We start from the raw sequence: 23,387 nt of genomic DNA on the forward strand, positions 1-23,387 counted from the left end.
CAGCCCAAATGGACTAAGATACTGAGAAAAAAGGATCATTTTCTATTCATACCTTTTATGTCCTCTAAGGACTAACAACAGAACTGAGCATAACATTGATATAAAATTATCAATGGGTGAGTTAAGGCACAAATGGCAAAATATTTAAATAAAAAATTGGAAGACAGTCAACAACCAAACCTTAGAAGGCAAGAAGGGCTCAAACGAACCTTAGGATCTGTTCCAGTTTCTCACTCGGTGCATTCCTGAGGCCCGTGAGCATGGTGTGAAGGCGACTCAAGCTATGTGTAGCTGTAGAAACTGGAGTCACACAAGGGCTGTTGTCCTTAATGTACCTCACACCAGTAAGTGGTGTGGAGACTCTAAGTGCTTTAGACTAAAGGGGGGAAAGGAACATTATTTTAGGTTAAAGAGACTGCCAATCACTTCATAAATGGGAATTCAAGCCAATCAGACTTTATCTTTACATTATTGATAAATATTAGTGATTCAAATGTCAGCACTTTCTTGGAATTTAAATATAACACCACTAAGAGACATCACTATCCATGTGAAATTGTGTTAAAGGACAGTCTATACTTTAGCCAACCAAGAAGTCTGTCTCTTAAAAGTTAAATATTCTGGGAATTCCCCAGCAGTCCTGTGGTTAGGGCTCTGAACTTTCACTGCCAAGGGCTGGGGTTCGATCCCTGGTTGGGAACTAAAATCCCACAAGCCTCACCATGTGGCACAGACAAAAAAAAAGTTAATGTTTAAAATAAGGCATAGTTCCCTACTATTCTTCTTTCAAAACTTAACTTGAAAGCAAAAAGAAGCATGAAAATATTAAGGCTATCTCTAACAAGCATAATTTCGTAATTCCCATCTATTGTTATTTTTGTAATTATTCAAAGACTCACAAAAGAAAGCTGAGAATTAAATCTGGCCCAAATGAAATCCACGATTTCACAAAAGCCCATCTGAATAATCAAATCTGCTTCACAGAGAGGATAAAGCAAACCTTCCTAGGTGTAGAACATAACCTGATGCAGAAGAGCTTTCTTCAGTCTTCTTGCCCCTCCTTTAGTTTCTAGAATCTATCATAGGTTATCCCCCCTAAAGCAGACCGATCTTCAGAGAAATAAGTTCCGGTGAAATTCTTGAACACAAAAATGAAAAAGATACAACTTGACGCTAAAGAATTTAAGCATGAATACATAGGCTAATGAAATATCTTTTTCTGTATTTCCAACAAACTCTGAAAGGTTAAGATAGCTTAAGAGTTTTTTAATACTCAAGACAGACTATGTTTCCCTATGTAGTAAATGTACTTATTCCAGAGACAGCTGTAAAAACACCCACCAAATATTTTACCTGGCAACAGAACTGTTTGAGTTCCACGAGATACAGAAAAACAGAAATCCACTATACAGAAATCAACCTATATGCTTTCTCTGTGACTTAAGAGTAGAGCCAAGACTTCCACTCTGCTTCAAAGAAATTAATTCTATAATTTTTTAGGTCAATAAGATGATCTAGGTAGATTAACTATGTTCAGAAGATTTCTCTCTATACTTAACAGCTTTTTTTTCCTGGCTATGTCAGTCCTTAGTTGCCACATTTGGGATCTTCATTGCCATGTACAGGTTCTTTAGTTGCAGCACTGGGATCAGACCTGGGCCCCCTGCATTGGGAGCACAAAGTCTTAACCACTGGACCAGCAGGGGCGTCCCTGAACAGCTTTTCTTACAGCCATGGTCTTCCCTGTATATGACCTGGTGCCTTTCTGGGAGGAGAAGCAACAGCAGCCAGCAGCATCTCACCACTGTGCCTACAGGCAGCAGTGCTTCCACAAAGGAAATGAGGTCAGACAACCACAAACAACTTCCTGCCCACAGTCCTCAAGGTTGGCATGGGGCTTCTTGGTAGCCTCGTTTAAGTTCTTAGCTTAAAACTTTCTGTGCATTCTGATCAAGAAGAGTCTTTAACTCTTTAGACCTCTTATTGCCTGTCAACTCATACTACTAGGTAACCTCTCCTAATTCCATGACTTTAAAAGCCATCTGTATCCTAATGACTCTAGAGTCTGTATGTATGTATGTTTATGTGTGTGTGAAGTCTTCACACGTGGGCTTCACAGGTGACGCTAGAGGTAAAGAACCCAATACAGGAGACATAAGAGATGCTGGTTTGATCCTTGGATGGGGAAGATCCCCTGGAGGAGGGCATGGCAACTCACTCCAGTCTTCCTGACTGGACAGAGGAGCCTGGCAAGCTACAGTCCGTGGGGTTGCAAAGAGTCAGATGCGACTGAGTGCACACATGGGTATTTATATATATAGCCTTTACATTTGCTGTCAACTCTAGTCTTATATCTCTCTCTTTAGTAAAATTCATCTTTTTTGGCTGCATCGGGTCATTGTTGCTGTGTGCAGGCTTTCTCTAGTTGCAGCAAGTGGGGGCTGCTCTTTGTTGCGATGCTCAGGCTTCTCATTGCGGTGGCTTCTCTTGTTGCGAGCACACGCTCTAGGTGTGCTGGCTCAGTAGTTGCACCTCATGGCCTTAGTTGCTTAGTTCGCAGCATGTAGGATCTTTTCAAGCCAGGGACTGAATCTGTGCCCCCTACATTGGCAGGTGGATTCTTAACCACTGGACCACCAGGAAAGCCCTAGTCTTGTGTATCTCTTAACCGCCTACTCAGCTCCTCTACTAGAATGTCTAAAAGACATCTTATATTGAACATGCTCGTAACTGTAACTCTTGATTTTCACCCCCCCAGACTTGTTCTTTCTCCCCTCAGTAACTGTCAATAGTAAATAATTATGTAATACCTACAAGCAGTGAACACAACACTCATCACAGACCTCATGAAGCTTAGACTCTAATGCAAGGAGACAGATAATAAAACAGTCCATCTATCCTTCCTTCCCCTCTTCCTCCTTCTGTCTTTCTGTATCTATCATCTTCAGATAAACAATTCTTTCTACCTACCAACCATCAGACAGCGATTAATACTAACACTCATCACAGAGTAAGAGGGAAAGGAAGTCTTTAGGTATGGGGGGATGCTGGTGGTTATTATTTTACACGGTGGTCAGGTTATCAGAGATCTGGAGGAAGTGAACAAGTAAACCACACGAGTATCTTGAAGAAACACACCGCAGGCCAAGGAAACAGCTTGCTTTGAGTTGGGAGTATGCTTGGCGTATCTGAAGAAGGAAAAAGGAGGTTAATGTGACATGAGTGGAAACAGTGAGGAAGAAGGTGGTGAGAGATGAATTCAGAGAGGGAGTGGGGCTAGATCACTGAAGACCTTCCAGACATTTGTAAGGATATTAGCTTTTATACCATGCACCCAACTGGAGTCCTCACTGTTTTCTTTCGTCCGCACCCTAGATCCAGCCATCAGTAAATTCTGTGGATGCTGTCTCCATAACAGAGCCCAAATACAACCATTTCTCTGATTCAAGACACCATGAATTATCACCAGAATCATTGCAATAGCCTCTTAATTCCTTACTCCCACCCCCACCCCATCCCACCTCTTCACAAGCCCTTTTAAAAATGTAAACCAGATTCTATCAGTCACTGTTCTCTACAACACCTTCCTAATGGCTTTCCTCTCAAGCAGAGCAAAAGTGAACATCTTCTCGAGGCTTTCACAGCCCTATATGGTTGGCCTGTCCCCTTGGTCCACCCCCCTTCACTTCTTAGTCATTGTTTCTCTCGCTCATTCAATCTCTACCACACTGGTGTTCTCACTCACTGTTCCTTCAAAAAGGCAATCATGTCCGTACCTTGTGGCTTTGTGCTTCTGCTGTCTTGGTTTCAAATGCATTTCCCAGCTGTTCCCATAACTTGCTTCCTCACCTTCTTCAGGTCTGCGTTAATACCACCTCCTCAGAGATGCTTTTTCCAACCACCCTATCTACACCCAGGAGCCCAAGGCCCACCCATTCTCTCTTCTCCTCAATACTTTGTTCTACTACTCTATTTTAGTTTTCTTCATACATCATCATCTGACATACTATATATTTACTTGTTTGGTTATCTCTTATCCATCTCCCCACATCAGAATATTAAACAGGATAGTCATAGCTGTTTTGTTCACTGATGCAGCCCCAGTGTCTAGGACACAACCTGGTATATAGAATATCTTGAGAATATTTGCTGAATGAAAAAAGCAAACCAGCCTTGAGTCTGGTCTTACAGGTGAGTTACCCCTTGGAATTAGCCACACTGCCTCTGGAAGTACCTGTCAGAAGTTGCTTATTTTCTATGAATACCACACAACAGAAGGGAAACTCTCAGTCTCCATCATCCTGCCTGAAATAACACATGATCCCGAAACTCAGTTTAAGAGAGTTTTCTTAAAGACTACAGTTTCTCAGTTTCCCTAGTATCTTAGATAAAGGTACCAATTCGGGTCAATCAACATTTTTGAAATGCCTACTATGTTCAGTATGTAAAGGCTGTATATTACTGGCCCATCCTTTCAAAACCAACAACCAGCATGAGGCATTCGTTGACATTTTATATTAAATTCTTTTTTGCAGATCTAACCAAAACTTATGAAAGTCAATGTCAACAAAAATTAATAAAGACAGAGATAACCTTTTCAACTGCAATAGGTAGGATGTGAATTTTCTTTTGCATACTGAAAGCCAGTAAAACTCACATACACACACAACTGCCAAAATAAAGCAGAACCTCCGGCATGTCTGCTCTCGTATTGCCCCTCTTCTGGCATGGCTTGACTCACCTTGTCAAAGTGCTGCTGCAGGATGTTTTTCATCTGCACTCTCTCAGCAGTCTCTGTTCCTAAACCAGTATTCAGGCACCTTGAGAGAGTCCCAATTTCCTCTTCAGCATCCTCTCCCAGAAAAATCCGCTCATCTAAATTCCCAACAGATAAAACATACTCCTCGTAGGCTTTATTGATGGCTTTACTAGCGGGGGAAAAAAAAACAGGCAAAATGTACACTCGTAGAACTGCCATTTGAAGTCGTGCGAGGCTACTTGTTTCATTGTTTTCATTTACTAAAAATTCCAATAATTCTGTGAAAGTTAAATTTTAGTGGGATCACTAAGATAAAAACTGAGGAGTATAAAAATGCAGGCACGCTCCGCTATGCTCATGCATTGTACAGTGAGTATATTTTGATGACGGTATTCCAGGGTGGGTACCCTGTACCAAGCTGCCAGCCGAGTTCTCTCTCCTGGCTGCTCCAGGCACCTGTGAAGACCTCAGTGCTTCCACATCATCATTCGCCACCTGGGTAGTTCCAAAAGGATTTCTTTCAAAAATCATGATCCCCAAACTTAACCATCAAAGCTTTAAAGAACAGCCGCACAATTTTCAACTACTTCAAAACATGTGCTTCGAGTTGCTAGAATTTTTTACTGCGTCCCTACATTCTGCCACAAAACATATTCTAAATTTCCAGGATACAAGCAATAAAAACATTAAACTCTGATGTTCCCTGAGCATATAAAGTATGAAAACACTTTTTATAACAGAAGTACTCACAAACTCTCTCCAAAATTCCCAGGTTCTAAAAAACCAGTAAGATTTTCTTCTTTTCCCTTAAGGAGCTATGATGAAAAAAAAGATTCTTAAGTCATCATATTAAATCAAGTCTTTACCCAGAAAATATTTTCAAATCATTTCTTTACTACTTACAAACCTTTTTTTCATAAAGCTTCCTAATATAAGGTTTCCAGAAATGTTCCTTTATTCCTTTTGCTTCCAAAACTAAGCCGTCATGTAAGGAACACAGTTTCTCAATGACACAAGGTGGGTCGGAGGAAGGTTTAGAATCCTTAGCATGAAAATCTTCAGATAGACCTATGATGGGTAAAAGCGCAGAACAGAGGTATCAGGTAGCATTCAACAAGCCTGACTGTAATGAATTAAAATATAAATAACAGAGAGTCTAATCAGTACATGAGTTGTTAGCACATGCGTGTATAGGAAATAGTGTAAGGTGCTAATTTAACTGTTTAAATACACTTCAAAAATAGCAAATAGAAGTAAAGCTTTTATTATGACTCAAAAGATTTCAGTTATTCAGTTATCTATCTGGAGATAGTTAAAGAAAAACTAAAAAATTATTTTTATACTACTATAATATCTACAAAACAGAAAACTAAAAGTTTGCAAAAAAGTATTACAGTCAAATAAAAGTCACTTTGAGAAAAAGCACATACTCTTTATATACTTTGATTTAATTATATTAGATGTTTTTATCATATTACTTTACAGCCCTTCTTGCCTTAGACTCAATACAAGGCAAAAAAACCCCCCACAAATGATAAATAAATAAAAGAAGAGGGAAAAAAATGAAGGAAACCAGCAATATAGAAATACAAAAGAGAGTTAGAAAGAAAATAAATGAAAGGACAGAATACAGAGAACACTAGACTTACCAAACCAGGAGCAACTGGAGCAATTAACTCCACTAACTTTCAAAATCTACCTTGTGAGTCAGACAAGTTGAAATTCTCATCATAACCACTTCAAAACTGACAATCACTCAGAATCCCACCAAGGTATCAGTCAAGCAGCAAGAGCATTACATCCTAGTTCAATAAGTACTTTTTAAATATTTGCTTTATAAATCGTAATTTGGTCTCTTACTATATATCATTCATAGAAATTCTACACCTTAAAGCCTACTCACTGCATTACCAAAATAATTATCATTTCCACACACCTTTTAGAGCTGAAAATGCATTTTAATTATTTTAGAGCCATAGGTACTCCTCTTCTGTAGAAAAGATTTGAATGAATAAATCTTTCAATAAATCTTCTTTGACCTCCTCCTGTGTGTCAGGCATGAAACTTGCCAATGCACAAAACCACTGTCAGCTCGAATGTCATCACTGCTACTCCAGATTTCTAAGTTCCTTCTTCTCATTGAGTATATATTTCAGAAACTTCTAAAGTTGTCATCTAACACTTTTAAAACATTGTGATATCTGCAATTTCTCTTTCTACAAATATTTTTACAGAGAGCTCAACTCCTAGTTCTAAGTACTCTGGGATAACTATGGTGATGAAGCGTGGAAAAGCATTTATGTTCTCTGATGCTAGGAAACCTGTACTATGTATACAACTCCCACGAGTAAACATAGTATAGACATATGAGTCATCGAGTCCCTGATTTATAAACTTACCTTTAAAATTAGGGTTCACAAGTTCTTTACGATTGGAACATTGAAGGGCATTTCCATAAACTAAGTCCAAAGCACACAGTAGAAGATGATAAGAATTAACCAAATCATCACTAATCATGGGAAAATTACCTATAGGATTATAAACAATTATAGAGTCAAATTTTCATCAACTTTACAATATTATAAAAGTAATCTCTTCCTTTAATTAAAATGACATTATACAACAATGTACAAGGCTGACTCAAAAGCTACAGAAAGTGTTTTGGCAAATTTACATTTTGAAATATTACTTATTGTTTAATAAATTTCTAAGAGTTTAAGAAAAACCAAAACTTTACTAAAAATGCCATTCACTTAGTAGTTGTTAAATAAGAATTTATTAAATGCCTGTCCAAACTTACTTTCACTGGTTTTTCTTTTGAAAACTCTGAACACAACTTCATAAATTATCTCAAGCTGTAAGAAATTGTATATGAAAATACTTTTCTGTCAGGAAAACTGGTATAAATACTTCTTTGGGAAAAGCTCAAAATTATTAATATAATTATTTTTTAGCATATATGTACTTTAAAAAGACAAGAAACTATAATCAGACCCCTAACAGTAATAGTTCAATGCTTTTTGATGTAGTAATACAAGCTCATACAAACTAATGCAACAGGATCACAATAAAAGATATTTCAGTTCTAGAGCAAATATCCTGGGAATAATTGTTGATGCCTGGTAACAGAGGAAAAAATAAACCAAAACCTAAACCTATAGAAACATATAACTTTTGCAGTTCTGGTTTATCTCTAACATTGAAAACAGATTTTTACAGGCAGTTAAAAGAGTTATTCTTAGAAGTTAAAAAATAGTTCTAGATATTTTGTATCTTTTAGCATAACCCTCCTTCCATTAAACACTGCTTATATATGCTTCATACTGATTTTACATTCTCATAGTAACAGATGAATTCAGTCTAAATAGCTAACATACATCTGAAGAATTATTTCTAAACCTCGACATTTTCACACTAAATGCAAACAGACACTCATACTTCGTTTCAGGCTTTTTTTCTTCTTTCCTCTAAAGAAAGTTACCACTTACCTCAGCATATCAGGATAAGCAATTCATTTTTTTTTAATAGGTGAAACATTTCAACAAATCAATTTAAATGAATTAAAGAAAGAGACAAAATATTTTTCTGTTGCCAAAAACACAAATGATAATTAACAGGTTAAATTCTGCATTGATATAACCAAACTAACTTGCTTGGCTTGACTATAAAGATGCTTAATATTAAAATATACTCAATTCCTCAAATGTAGAACAGGAAGTGGTACCTACCAGTTTCAAATTAAAAAGCCCATCACGCTGACAAGCCTAAACTTGTCGCTGGTGTGTACTTGCCATAGAAGGAAAAAACCCACAGCCCAGTAACTTCTTATGAGAAACTTAAATGCCCCTAAAGATCAGAATCTAAATTCCAGGACTCTCCTAACATGACAGAGTCTACCTTTCCAATCCTTTAGAAGTAAATTCCACTTTGTGAAATATTTTATCTTTCAATCAACAAAGATAATCTGACTAAAGACTTGGGATATCATGTAAAACAGGAAGTGGTGCCTAACAGTCTTCAGGCCACAAAGCCCTTCATGACAACAAGCCCAAACTTGTCACTGGTATGTACTTGCCACTGGAACTCAACAAAGATAACAGGCAAATGTTAGCTTATTTATCAGGAATGAGATCATCTGGGATGCCCAATGTTGCACACAAAGTCATGAAAAAGATGCCCATAAAATAATACACCCCCCCATAATGAAATCAAGAACTGAATAAAACCAACTAATATACTCTATTGGAAAAGACTGTAGTGAATCATAAATGATCACAACACTGGACTGTGAGTAGACAAAGGCTCTTCAGACCAAATAATTATAGACAGAATTAATAACAGTAAGATAAAATTCAAATACTGAGTCAACTGTAGAGACAAAAAATATGCCACCCCAGTTGCTCAACTGAGACCAAAACCTACTTGAGGACAATACACTTCTTTTTCAGTAATTTATATACCAGCACTAAATACTTACCTCCAAGTGTACATATACCATAAAAGACATAAAACAGATAAAAATCCTCTAAGTCAGATATATCTGCCCATAACCTATTGCCAAGATTAATATCATATATAACACCAGCCACAGTAAGCCAAGGGGCAGCAAATGTTCAAACCATCATGAAAACAGTTTATGTGCTCTTAAGACGCTCTACATTTCATGCCACTGATCCCACCACCTTCACCTGCATTCAAGATACATGCAGTGTGATGGAAAGCAAAAATAACCAAGAGCTTACTTCTGACAAAGAAAGATTTTTCTTTTCAATCAAGCATGCAGCTCGGGGAAGGCAAGGTAAGTTGTAACTTATAACAATCAGACAAATCACAGTGACACCAACAGAGTGACACATCCCTGCTGGAGGGCCCACACCCCCAGCATGAAACCAAGAGCTAGAAGATGTGGGTCCAAATCTTAGCTCTTGTTCCAGCAGCTGGTTTCTGGGCCTCAGTAACTTACTCTTTAAAATAAATACATTGGGCAAGTTGACCTAATAGTGAGACTCTGTCCTATTGAAGAAACACCTTTCAGCTCTATAATTCTTTGATTTTAACTTTGCATTTTATTAGGCTATCTTAATGGCAAAGGCATTCTACACAGACTACAGAAAAAGTTAAGGAACCGTACTTTCTTTTCTTCCTTAAATTACTAAGAATCATTTTTACATAGAAATACAGAGAGGACAATGATAGTCATAAAAATGTATTTCACTGAATGCAGAGCTTGGGCAGGTTAAGTGAGAAAAGAGGGTAGCGAAAGTAAGTTGTATCTAAAGGCATTTGATCAAGCATGTTTATCTGAACAAGGTATAAAAAGTCATCTAAATTACTTTGAGAATGATTAGTCCCACTCCATTATGTAAGGCATGTTGTGTGCAAAATACAAGTCCAAGACAAAAGCACAGACACACTAATGTATTTTCAATCCACAATTCAAAGATAATATGCTTTGGAAAAGATGTTGTGTAAGAACAAAACTAAAGGATATTCCATTTAATGCACGATGTTTGGTATATTGTAAAGAAACCCAATGCTGCGGGGCGACTAAGCCAATGCACTACAACTACTGAAGCTTGAGCACCCTAGAGCCTGTGCTCGGCAAGAGAAACCACTGCAATGAGAAGCCTGTGCACTGCAATTAGAGAGTAGCCCCTACTCGCCACAACTGGAAAAAGCTGGTGCACAGCAACAAAGACCCAGCACAGCCAAAAATAAATAAATTTAAAAAATTTTTGTTTTTTTAAACAGAAGGAGATTGAGAGAGAGGAAGGGAGAAAATATCAAAGGTAAAAAAAAAAGAAAGAAAAGAAATTCTAAAGATTTATAAAAAGGCAATACTTAAAAAAAAGAATGTGAGATTCAAATCCTCAAGAAATTTTTCAGTGAGCATCTTTTCCTGATACACATTATAGGTTGACAGTAGTAGTACCTGAACTTTTAAATAAGCTAATATTGAAATAAATATTACTCTTTCCTTACCTTTTGCATATATAAAAAGGACCCAACAAAAATGGAAAACTTCAGACACGGTACAGGGCTGTCGCCTTTGGGGGGAGAAAAAAGTCATGAGATAACAGAAGAATCAGAAAAAGACATGACACATGACCGTAAACTAGGTGAGAAACAAAACCCACAGTTGGAGGGAGTGACAGCAGATTCATTTCTCATGGAAAATGTGCAAGAAGTTCTGCTCCAATCGAACACAGGGAAGGAACAGCTGGGAGCGAGGGAAAGCTTGCTCAGGAGAAAAATTCTGAAGAACTGTAGGAGATTTTCCAGGTCAAGATGGCTAAGGCAGAAAATAAAACAAGTTCTATTCTTTAACAAGTTCATTAAAGCAGGGCAATGATGTTTGATCCTTGCCATCAACTGGTGAATGATGCCCTATAATATAATAACCAAGGAGAAGGATCTTGTAGTGGATGAGGAGACTAAGACACATGGAAAGCAAGTGTACTGAGTTAACGACAGTGTGGGAACTAAACCCCAGTCTTCAGCTTCTTCTCCTCACAGCACCTTGTTAGAATAAGGGTACGGACAAAATAACAATACAAATGAGATGAACAAAATAACAATAGCTCTTTTGATGACATCAGCAAGGCTAATGTTGCTTTAAGACCCATGTATGCAGTCAGATTGGCTTCCCAGGTGGTGCTAGAGGTAAAGAACCTGACTGCCAATGCAGGAGATACAAGAGATGTGACTTTGATCCCTGGGTAAGGAAGATCCCCTGGAGAAGGGCATGGCAACCCACTCCAGTATTCTTGCCTGGAGAATCCCATGGACAGAGGAGCCTAGGAGGCTACACAGTGTCGGACGTGACTGGAGTAACTTGGCACACACACATGCAGTCAGATAGTCCTCCGATTTTTTTCCATCACAGCTGATGAACTATAAACCCTCACTCTCTAAAGACATTCCAGATTATATTAAGTCACAAAAAGATTTTTTGGGGGGAGCATGCTGCATGACATGCAGGATCTTACCCCAAACAGGGATCAAACCTGTGCCCCCTGCAGTGGAAGCACAGAGTCTTAACCACTGGACCACCAGGGAAGTCCCACGAGAGGACTTGCCAGTGGAAATTCTGGGCTTCCTATAAACTCCTTATATTTCTATCATTAAGAGTACCTGTTGTAGGTACTGTTGTAGGGAAGAAGAGGGGGAAAAAATAAAAGAATACCTGTTGTATTTGCTAAGTCATCTGCTAAAGGGAGTTTTAGACCTGTTTTAAACTGGCTTTTGTACCAAAACCTCTGCCAATGTTCAGATCAGACATGTGTTGGCTCCATATCCCAATACCCTTATCCTAAAAGGAGGCTTTGAGGAGAAGAAGCTGAAGACTGGGGTTTAGTTCCCACACTGTCATTAACTCAGTACCCTTGCTTTCCATGTGTCTTAGTCTCCTCATCTGCTACAAGATCCTTCTCCTTGGGTAGCATATTGTAGGGCTTCATTCACCAGTTGATGGCAAGGATTAAACGTCATGGCCCTGCTTTAAAAAGCAGCCTTCCCACCACAGACACATGACAAACTACATAGTTTTGATGCCTACCAAGATAAAAGTCAAACTTTAAAGGCTTAACCCTCAAGCCATTCTAACTTTCAGTTATAAGATAAGTCCTAGGGATGTAATGTACATAATAAATATAATTAACACTGCTGTAGGTTATATATGCAAGTTGTTAAGAGAATAAATCTTAAAGGGTTCTGATCAGAAGGAATTTTTTTTTTCTATTTAATTTTGTATTTCTATGTGAGATGCTGAATGTTCACTAAACGTGTTGTGGTCATCATTTCACAAGTCACATCATTATACTGCACTCCTTAAATTTATATAGTGCTGTATGGCAGTTATATCTCAGTAAAACTGGAAGGGAGAAAAAAAAATGAAGCTACTCCCAAAACTGGCTCTGTAACTTGAGAACTCTGGAACCAACAACCAACTTGGCCAAATTTCCCCTTTGCTGCTGTGGTATTTTCATTCTTCATCCTCTGCATAGAAGAATATCTCTCTCTCCAAATTCACCTACCAAAATCCTACTCATCCTTTCAGACATGTATCTACTTCTTCCATGGAACATTACCTAACTGGCTTATACAGAGTAGATTATTTTGTCTCAGAAGTACTACATTTCTATTATCTTTTGCATTTATACATGCCTCTCCCTTATAATACTTACTGTGAGCTCTCAAAAGACAGTAACTGTGGGTTTGGGTTTTGGCGTGTTTGTTTTTAATATTTGTGTCCTACATAATACCTAACAAAGTAGTTCATATAGCAAACTCTCAATAAATATTCAATGACAACTTTTCAAAGACCAGTTTATAAGAAGAACATGGGCTCTCAGGCAGATCTTTAAGTTTCAATAAGAGCTCCACAGTTACTGTGTGACCTTGGCCAAATCACTTAGCCTCTCAAAGGCTTGTTTCCCCCTACCTGTAACAACAGTATCAACCTCATGCAGCTGAAGTAGTGATTAACTCAAGGAATACATGCTTAATTTAAGTCTTAGCAGAGTCCCTGTACCATAATACATGCTCAGTAAATGGTATGAATTATTATTACTATGATTAGGGTGATATAAACGTAGAACTTTTAGTAAACTTATCTTAGAATTTTCTTAATTAGAATTAGGTAATATATACACCTAATATAATACATATGTGCTCAGTCACTCAGTTGTGGCCCACTATTTGCAACCCCAAGGACTGTAGCCCACCAGGCTCCTCTGTCCATGGAATTTTCCAGCAAGAATACTGGAGTGGATTGCCATTTCCTTCTCCAGCAATATAATAATTATACATACATAATTAAGAAAATTCTATAATATATATTATAGAATTACTTTGTCAACAAAGGTCCGTCTAGTCAAGGCTATGGTTTTTCCAGTGGTCATGTATGGATGTGAGAGTTGGACAGTGAAGAAAGCTGAGCACCGAAGAATTGATGCTTTTGAACTGTGGTGTTGGAGAAGACTCTTCAGAGTCCCTTGGACTGCAAGGAGATCCAACCAGTCCATCCTAAAGCAGATCAGTCCTGGGTGTTCATTGCAAGGACTGATGTTGAAGCTGAAACTCCAATACTTTGGCCACCTGATGCGAAGAGCTGACTCATTTGAAAAGACCCCGAGGCTGGGAAAGATTGAGGGCAGGAGGAGAAGGGGACGACAGAGGATGAGATGGTTGGATGGCATCACCGACTCAATGGACATGAGTTTGGGTGAACTCTGGGAGTTGGTGATGGACAGGGAGGCCTGGCGTGCTGCAGTTCATGGGGTTGCAAAGAGTTGGACACGACTGAGTGACTGAACTGAACTGATTATATATATCATATGTAACAATATATATCAAAAAAAAAATCAGATTTTCTCAGTTAAGTTGTTTCATAAAGTAGAAGTGGAAATAGAACTAGAAAATCAGAAAATCTGAAATCATTTTCCCCAACACTTTAAAGAAAGAAGATACTCTATATTTTTCTATAAATGATCATATCAGCTCATTCAGACTCAGAAACAAGCTTCTATCCAAACTTTAGAATACTTCATTATAAACAGACAATTCCCCCAAACTGCAAGCAAACCAGACTGGCTGCTTCCATAGCAGGGGGGTCAACTATATAAAAACGTACATTGTTTTCTTTTTAAAGATGCTCACTTACTATAAACATCCATCACAATTTGGGAACATTTTTATATATTGAAATATAAGCAAACATTATTCATTCAATTTTAATAACTCCCCTTCCCCTACTTTTCTTGTCAACATCTTTCTAGTTCTATTTCCACTTCTACTTTATGAAACAACTTTCCTGAGAAAAGTAGAGAATTTGTATCCCATAACTGCCCTTATCTGCCAGGAAAGATAGAAGACACTGAGCCAGAGTACGTTTTCAGACTTTGCAGGCACAGTCAGAAGCACAATTTCATGACAGTTTCAACTCGACTGCTCTCCCCCAACCAAATTTCTCTACTTTTCACCGGTTGTAAACATCCAAATACAAGGAGAAGCCTTTTCAGGGGAATATACTCAATTTGACATAAAAGTCAAATAAAGAGTTTATATGTATTATAATATGTAGAAAATAATAGAAAAGTCAATACAGTCAATAAAAGAAAATTAAGTAGTCAAATTCTATACCCAAGGTGGCTAATTTGTGAGAGCACCTACGGTCCCGTTGTTGCATTGTTGGTTGCTTAAAGGAAAAGGAAAAGTTTATATGAACAAAGATTCCACACATTTTGCAACATGAAAGAAGCTAAACTCTTCAGAGCCAACATAAAATGAAAAGCAAGAAATTATGATGAGAAGAAAAGATTACTTATGAAATCACATTGATTTCTTGGGACTAGTAAAATAAACTGAGCGATGCAGACCAAGGGATCAAAACTGTAGCGCAGACAGAAGAATGTGTATTCATGCTTAACAAATAAAAACATACCGCTGTTTTCTTCCTCTTTGTTGACGTGGCTGCTCCTCTTGAGGATATTTAAAAATGTCCTGAAAAATGGGTTCATATTTCTTAAAAATTACAGCAGAAACAGTGAAGTTTCTTTCTAATCTCTCAGTACGTTCTCTGAAATGTGGAGGGAGATTGGCCATGTCTTCCCATTTCTTCATCTTGTTAAAAAATTCAATTAAGCTGATAGTAAAAATAAAAAGTGAGATTTTCATAATTAATACAAAGGTGAAGTATACAAATATAGGTAAATAAAAGTAAATCAACATTAACTCATTACTACTTTTAGACAGTGATATAAAATCACAACTCATGACTGACTAGCTTAGTCTCACAGGTTGGTTTATTTCTCGTTATCTTCCAAATCTAACTTTCCTAACCTCTTTTTCTGAGATTAAAGTTTTTTTTAATTATGAAATGCACATCAACACTGTAAAATAAGTAAGTAACCAGAGAACAAAACCAACATTCACGTACCAACTGATTCAACGGATATTAACGTATCACATAAATTTTGACGTTTGCTTCAGATTCTATAGAAACGGTCAAAGTTCCCATTTGTACTCTTCCCCAATCCTATTTCTCACTCTTCTCCCCCAAAGATAACCATCATTCTACAGTCTGAGTCCTTCTCATCCAAGTTTTTATACTTACTATGTGGTTATATATGTACCCAGCAACAGTATCTTTTGTATGTCTGATTTTAAAATTTTATATAAATAGTATACTGTAGGTAGCATTCTATAACTTACTTTTCCATTCAATAATGGCTTTTTGTTTGTTTTTTGGCCTTGTCCTGCAACATGTGGGATCCTAGTTCCCTATCAAATTCACACCCCCTGCAGTGAGAGGTGAAGTCTTAACCACTGAACCATCAGAGAATTCCCCATTCAATAATGTTTATGAGATTAATGTTGATATGGATAGATCGAATTCATTCATTTTAATGGCTAAAAATATTCCTCCATATGAACTACTATTTTTTGCATTTACTACACAGCCAATGGAAACTGAGGCTTCTAATTTTTCTCTGTAACAAAAAATGCTATAATGAACACATTTTTATACATGTATACTGGAATTTCTTTAAGAATTACCCCAAGAAATAGAACTGCTGAGTCAGAGAATATGCATCTTCAACTTTACTGGCTGCTGCCAAATTTCCCACTAGAGTGACTGTGCCAATTTATACTCTAATGTACATAAGCAATACAGAATTCCTATTTCCCTGCATAATGGTATTGTGCGTGCATGCTAAGTTGCAGTCGACTGTGTTCAACTCTGTGCGACCCTGGGGACGATAGCCCGTCAGGCTCCTCTGTCCATGGGATTCTCCAGGCAAGAATACTGGAATGGGTTGCCATGCCCTTCCCCAGGGGATCTTCCCGACCCAGGGATCAAACCCACGTCTCTTACCTCTCCTGCATTGGCAGGCGGATACTTTACCCCTAGTGCCACTTGGGAAGCCCACATAATGGTATTATGAAACTCCAAATTTCCCCAATCTGATAAGAATGAAATAATACCTAATTTTTACTTTGAGCCTCTTTGATTACTAGTGAGATTGAACATATTTGTTATATCTATTAGCTACTTGAGTTTAGGCTTTTGTGAAATCATATACTTTTCCCATTTTTTAGTAGCTATTTGTCAATTATTAACTATTGTTAGTGGTTCTTTATTTAATTCTGGATATTGACTGTTGTTACACTGTAAATATCTTCTCCCAAACTGCTCTTCGCTTTTATTTCATTTAATCCATTATGGCAGAGAAGTAAATAACCTGAACCCATAGGTAAGAAGTTAAAAACTTACTTTTGAAATGGAAATAAAACTGAAGTCTGAGAAATTACTTGTGTTAAAGTATTAGATAAGTTTAGTCTGCTGCTGCTAAGTCGCTTCAGTCATTTCCGACTCTGTGCTACCCCATTTAGTAAAGTTCATAATGATTATTCCATAATTTGACCTTTGCTTCTAAAGTTCCTTATCTGTCATTTAACTAGATCACTCTGTCTCCACTTCGCTTCTTTGCAATGATTATACTTAGCACCTTTTTTAAGGTTTATAGCCATGGTGTTCAATTCTTTATCAATTGCCTCTTGTTCTTAGGCCTAAATGTAACTCAGGATGAAATTCAAGATTAATAAATAGACTACAGCTAAAAGATTACATTTCTTGTTAATTATTTTAAAGTAAGTGATTTTTTTAAACCACTAGGTCCATTAAGTTTTGACAGTGGTATTTCCTCCCAAATGCCAAACATCCTTTTCCCACCAGCCTTTAACAAGCCATGAGAAAATTAACCCAAAGTGCCCAAATAATGAAACATAATCAATTCAATTACACAACAGGTAGAAAAAGCAATTTCTGCCTCCTCCTTAAAACATTCTTTGGCCTTCTCTCTAACTGATTTTATAACAGCGTTACTTATCCCCCAAATGGGAAACTGAGTATTTACACATTACTTATAGCAGACACCAGTCCTGTGCATGTAGTTGTAGATTTAACACCATAAAATATTTACCTTTTCAATTTAGAGTATCTTTACTTAGAATTCTCCCAATAATTACAAATTGGTAAGTCATAACCTTTAATAGTAAATTCCTCATTTAAGTGTCAAATACATTAAAATTTAAATATTTTTCTCCAAAGAAATAAAATATAATGGGTACTAATTTAGATGTGGCAAGGAAAACCATGACCTAACTTCTAAATTTAGCATTCCATAGGCACAAATGCTAAGAAAGTGAAAAAGAGAATTCCTACTGTCACTATGTTTTTATATTAGTTGCACTTTAAAAACTCAAACATAGTTACCTCTGCTCTGAACATCTCAGGATTCGAGTTAAAGATACATAGTTTCCTTCAACTGTCCCTTTGCTTACAGTTGGCACAGATTTTCTGCAAGCCACATATAAGGCGCATGCTAACCAATGAAGATCATTTCCCTGTTAAAAAAAAGAAAGAAAATTGAGTTTGAGCTAATGAACTATACATATTTCAGTTGAAAAATTCTTGTGGGAAACTGCATTTTCAATGATGCTCCTGTCGCAAATGTATGACACATTCTTCCAAGGAGAGGTATAAGTTTGTTCTTTCACTTTGATCTGGCTCCACCAACAGCACAGATGAAAGTGATGCAACTTTCAAGATCATGAAAGGTAATAGGGATTCCATGTGGTTCTCTCTCTCTCAGAACATATACCTTAGAAGTCCCAATAAGGACAGAAAATACAAGAAATAAAAAGATAAAAGTCTATAACCAGTATTCTATATTAAATATCAAATGAATTTTCTTTTCCACCATACACTTCCATGAGACTGACACCCCACATGATCTTACAGCATACCTGACTACTTAGTTCCACAAAGGCAGGGATTTTGATGTTTTTGTGCACTGCTCTATGCCCAGCACCTAGATAAGAGTGTCTGGCAAAGAACAGGTGATCAGCAAGTATTTGGAAAATAAATATTGATTCAGTTCAGTTCAGTTCAGTTGCTCAGTCGTGTCCAACTCTTTGCGCGACCCCATGAATCGCAGCACGCCTGGCCTCCCTGTCCATCACCAACTCCCAGAGTTTACCCAAACCCATGTCCATCGAGTCGGTGATGCCATCCAGCCATCTCATCCTCTGTTGTCCCCTTCTCCTCCTGCCCCCAATCCTTCCCAGCATCAGGGTCTTTTCCAATGAGTCAACTCTTCGGATGAGGTGGCCAAAGTATTGGAGTTTTAGCTTCAACATCAGTCGTTCCAATGAACAGCCAGGACTGATCTCCTTGCAGTCCAAGAGACTCTCAAGAGTCTTCTCCAACACTACAGTTCAAAAGCATCAATTCTTCGGTGCTCATCTTTCTTCACCGTCCAACTCTCACATCCATATATGACTACTGGAAAAACCATAGCCTTGACTAGATGGACCTTTTTTGGCAAAGTAATGTCTCTGCTTTTATTTAAAAAAAAAAAAAAATTTATTTATTTGGCTGCACCAGATTGTGGCATGCAGGATCTTTAGTTGTGGCATGTGGGATCTAGTTCCCTGACCAGGGATCGAATCTGGGCCCCCTGCATTGGGAGCATGGAGTCTTAGCCACTGGACCACCAGGGAAGTCCCTGTCTCTGCTTTTAAATATGCTATTTAGGTTGGTCATAACCTTCCTTCCAAGGAGTAAGCGTCTTTTAATTTCATGGCTGCAATCACCATCAGCAGTGATTTTGGAGCCCCAAAAAATAAAGTCTGACACTGTTTCCACTGTTTCCCCATCTATTTCCCATGAAGTGATGGGACCAGATGCCATGATCTTAGTTTTCTGAACGTTGAGCTTTAAGCCAACTTTTTCACTCTCCTCTTTCACTGATGCCATGATCTTTAGTTCTTCTTCACTTTCTGCCATAAGGATGGTGTCATCTGCATATCTGAGGTTATTGATATTTCTCCCGGCAATCTTGATTCCAGCTTGTGTTTCTTCCAGCCCAGCATTTCTCATGATGTACTCTGCATATAAGTTAAATAAGCAGGGTGACAATATACAGCCTTGACGTACTCCTTTTCCTATTTGGAACCAGTCTGTTGTTCCATGTCCAGTTCTAACTGTTGCTTCCTGACCTGCATACAGGTTTCTCAAGAGACAGGTCAGATGGTCTGGTATTCCTTCACTTATTGGGTAAACTGATCTAAGAATCTGAGATCAAAGTCTTTTAAAAAAATAACTGAGCAATCATACACATATTTTAAAATATAACTTACTAACCATCTATTATTTGTCACTTGTTTATATAGCCCTGGGCTTCATATGACTTAACCACTGTTGAGTTAAGCATAAAAAGTGTAAAATTATGCTTTTTCTATTTAATTTACAAGGTTACCCTGAGGGCAAAATAAGAGCTTATTTGGAGGCACTTAATGCCCATCACCAAAAATAGAGTCCTTCTCTTTTTGTCACAGGAACCACTAGGAAATAAACAATAACATGGCCTATTCAGTCAGATCACCTAAGCATGTGGAAGAGCTTTGTAAATTCTAAAGCACTATCCATGAATGCTTTATGCTCCAGAAATTCCACATTACCTTACTTAACCTTCAGAACAGCTGTATAAAGTAGGTACAAATATCTCAAGTTGACATATCACAAAACTGAGTTTGGAGTGGTTAAGTAAATTGCCCGAAGTCACCAAAGTCTGTCATGTTCTAAAGCCAGTAAATTAGTAGCTTCCCGCCCCCCAGATGTAACTAAATTAAAATTTTATTAATGCAAGAATAAAAAAAAATAAGAATAAACTTAGTGAGTGCCACACAGGCAAAAACACTGTATTACAGTTAAATGACACTTCGGTTAGCCTTCCCATTCTGCGCCTATTTGCCCTACTCTTTCCACAAACTATTAAACAACTTAAGAAAATCATATGGCCCGCAGTTTAAATACCACTCCCACGGGCAGTCAGACAGCGGATAAACAATACAGACTTCCGTGTCACTTCCCATTGGCCCGTAAAGGGGAGGTGCCTACAGAGTTGAGCCTCACTGGCTAGAATGGCCATTTTTCTCAATTGCAAGCCCAGTCCGAAGAAAGGGGCAAAACATGTCTAGATGACAGCGACTCTTAAGAATCCTGTGCAGTGTCTGGGGTGATCAATAGGTCCTCAAGATCGTCGCAGTCCTGACTTCCTAGAGACAGATATGAGTATCCAGGTAGGCAGAAAGCCCGTCTCATCCGCTCACGGGAAGATTCGTCTTTGTTTACAAATACACAAACAAAGCCCGAAACGTAACGCATTTACTCAAACGGCAATGCCTGGACAAAGGCAATTAGGTACAGCTTGCAAAGAACTTAAGGAGAAGCCAGGAAACGCAGACTCTAAAATCGGGTTAATTTCAGTGCTAACGCAGGCAAGCCCCCTACCCCCATCCCTTTTGAGTACGGTCCTGACAAATGCCAGTCTGCCAACCAGATGGCTGTATTTTTGTAATCAGACCCCAGCACGACCTCAGCCTCTAGGTGCTAGTTCAGGACAAAGTCTGTTCCCCCTTCGGAACCGGAGAGGGAAGAGCACCGAAACAGAGTTCACTTTTAGGACCACTAAGGGCGTTTCAAAAGCCAGGTTTCCAGGACGAAGGTGAGCAGAAAGGACTCCCTTCCTGCTCCAGGCTGGGGACCGGGAGAGTCGGGGCTGACCTGGGGGGTCCCCCCGCGGGGCGCCCGAGCCAGAGAGAGAGAAGGGCCCCCATCCCCCGCGGCGGGGCGGGACCGCTAGGCCCCGAAAGCCGCTGGTCTCCGCCCCCGGGCGCACCTCCAGCGTGTAGCTCTCGCTCATGCTCCGGTAGCTCTCCCAGGCCTCGGCCCGCGCCGCCTCGTCCATGTTCAGGCGGCTGCACAGCTCGTCAAACCGCTGCTGGGTCTGAGGGGCCGGCGACCGGGCCGGCTGCGCAGCGTCCTCCGCCTCGCCATCGTCCTCCTCCTCCTCATCTGAGGCCGCCGCCGCCGGAGGGGGAGGCGGGGGCGGCGGCGATTGGTCGCCTCCCGACGGCATAGCGTACACCTGTGCGGCTGGTCCTCAGGTGAGCCGAGGGCCCGGGCCCGCAGCCATTCAAACCGCGAAGCGCCCGCCCGTCGGCCGTCCTCTCGGCGACTGCGCCGCCGCCAACGGCGCTGGACCTCACGTCGGCACCCGTAGTTCGGAGCACCGCCTGCTGGGAAATGTAGTCCAGGCCGGAGGCCCACGGGGATCAAAAATCATATTTTAAAAAAAGTCATCTCGCGTCCTCTCCCTTAGCTTGAAATAAAACCGACTTCTGTACATTTCAAGTACCTCTTCATCGGGAGACCCGTTCAGCAGGGTTGTACTGAAGAGCAAGTATCTAAGAAACGTTGACACGTGAAGGTTTAGTGTTCAAAGTGTCCTCAGAAATAATACTTATCACCTGCGTGTCCTAATCTGAAAAATCAAGGTAATAGTAAGGGCCTGTGTGCCTAAATTCAAATTTTGGCATCACTCTTACAAATTCTAGTTGTTTCCTATATTTCTTTTTTGTCCGAGCTGCAGTGGTTTGTGGTACCTTATTTCCCCCACCAGGGATCCAACCAGTGCCCCTTTCAATGGAAGCAGAGTCCTAACAGTGGACCGCCAGGGAATTCTCCTTTTCTATGTTTTAATTTTATGTGAGACTTTCAAATAATTATTTGATTTTTTTAAAAAAGGGGTAATTTATTTTTCCCCCATAGGGTGAATTTACACTTACATATAAGTGACATATTTGTTCTGTTCTCAGTTGCCCAGTGGGTTTAAACTTCGTTTTTCTTTGCTTTCTCTTTTCAAATCTATATGAATCACTTTATTTCCAGTCCTCTTTGGTTTATAAAGGGGTATAGTAATAGTAAGTAGGAGCATTATTTTGCAACAAAAGTCCATCTAGTCAAAGCTATGGTTTTTCCAGTAGTCATGTGTGAATGTGAGAGTTGGACCATAAAGATAGCTGAGCGCCGAATAATTGATGCTTTGAACTATGGTGTTGGAGAAGACTCTTTAGAGTCCCTTGGACTGCGAGGAGATCAAACCAGTCAATCCTAAAGAAAATCAACCCTGAAGATTCATCGGAAGGACTGATGTTGAAGCTGAACTCCAACACTTTGGCCATCTGATGGGAAGGTCTGACTCATTGGAAAAGACCCTGATACTGGGAAAGATTGAAGGCAGAAGAAGAGGGGGACAACAGAGGATGAGATGGCTGGATGGCATCACTGACTTGATGGACATGAGTTTGAGTAAGCTCCAGGAGTTGATGGACAGGGAAGCCTGGTATGGGGCAGTCCATGGGGTCGCAAAGAGTCAGACATGACTGAGCAACTGAACTGAACTGATAGTATAAAATGTTTTCCTGCGCCAGGAGCCCCTAAGGCATTGCTGTTTTGCTATGAGGTCACTTTTCTCTCTCTTCATCTGACCCTTTGAACACAGCCACCAGACTGCAAGGAGGTCACTTTTCTCTCTCTTCATCTGACCCTTTGAACACAGCCACCAGACTGCAAGGAAGCCCAGGTCACTTAGGGTAGCCTATTGTCAAAGACAGATAAAGCCAGACATCAGTGAAAGTGATGAAAACATTTTATTCCATCACTCCTGACACTAAGGGAAAGAGCCAGGCTCAGTCCTGGTTTTGTGGAGAGGACTAG

General features: G+C 39.2%; 1 protein-coding gene across 5 annotated transcripts in view; it reads right to left on the reverse strand.

The window, feature by feature from the left end:
- The window catches only part of RBL2 (RB transcriptional corepressor like 2), a 46,950-nt gene extending 25,100 nt beyond the window's left edge, over window positions 1-21,850 (reverse strand). For all 5 annotated transcript variants that reach the window (XM_081514442.1, XM_081514441.1, XM_081514440.1 and 2 more), the window contains exons 1-9: window positions 21,508-21,850; window positions 18,039-18,169; window positions 15,204-15,404; window positions 10,742-10,806; window positions 7,159-7,287; window positions 5,667-5,827; window positions 5,510-5,574; window positions 4,742-4,928; window positions 210-376 (exon numbers count right to left, since the gene is read on the reverse strand). In XM_081514442.1, coding sequence (XP_081370568.1) covers window positions 210-376; window positions 4,742-4,928; window positions 5,510-5,574; window positions 5,667-5,827; window positions 7,159-7,287; window positions 10,742-10,806; window positions 15,204-15,404; window positions 18,039-18,169; window positions 21,508-21,747 — 1,346 coding nt within the window. In that variant the 5' untranslated portion in view covers window positions 21,748-21,850. The remainder of the gene's footprint in view (window positions 1-209; window positions 377-4,741; window positions 4,929-5,509; window positions 5,575-5,666; window positions 5,828-7,158; window positions 7,288-10,741; window positions 10,807-15,203; window positions 15,405-18,038; window positions 18,170-21,507) is intronic.
- Between the last annotated feature and the right edge of the window lie 1,537 nt (window positions 21,851-23,387).

This window comes from Giraffa tippelskirchi, chromosome 7 (assembly GCF_054371585.1).
Source record: "Giraffa tippelskirchi isolate mGirTip1 chromosome 7, T2T-mGirTip1v1.2.pri, whole genome shotgun sequence".
Taxonomy (NCBI): Eukaryota; Metazoa; Chordata; class Mammalia; order Artiodactyla; family Giraffidae; genus Giraffa; species Giraffa tippelskirchi.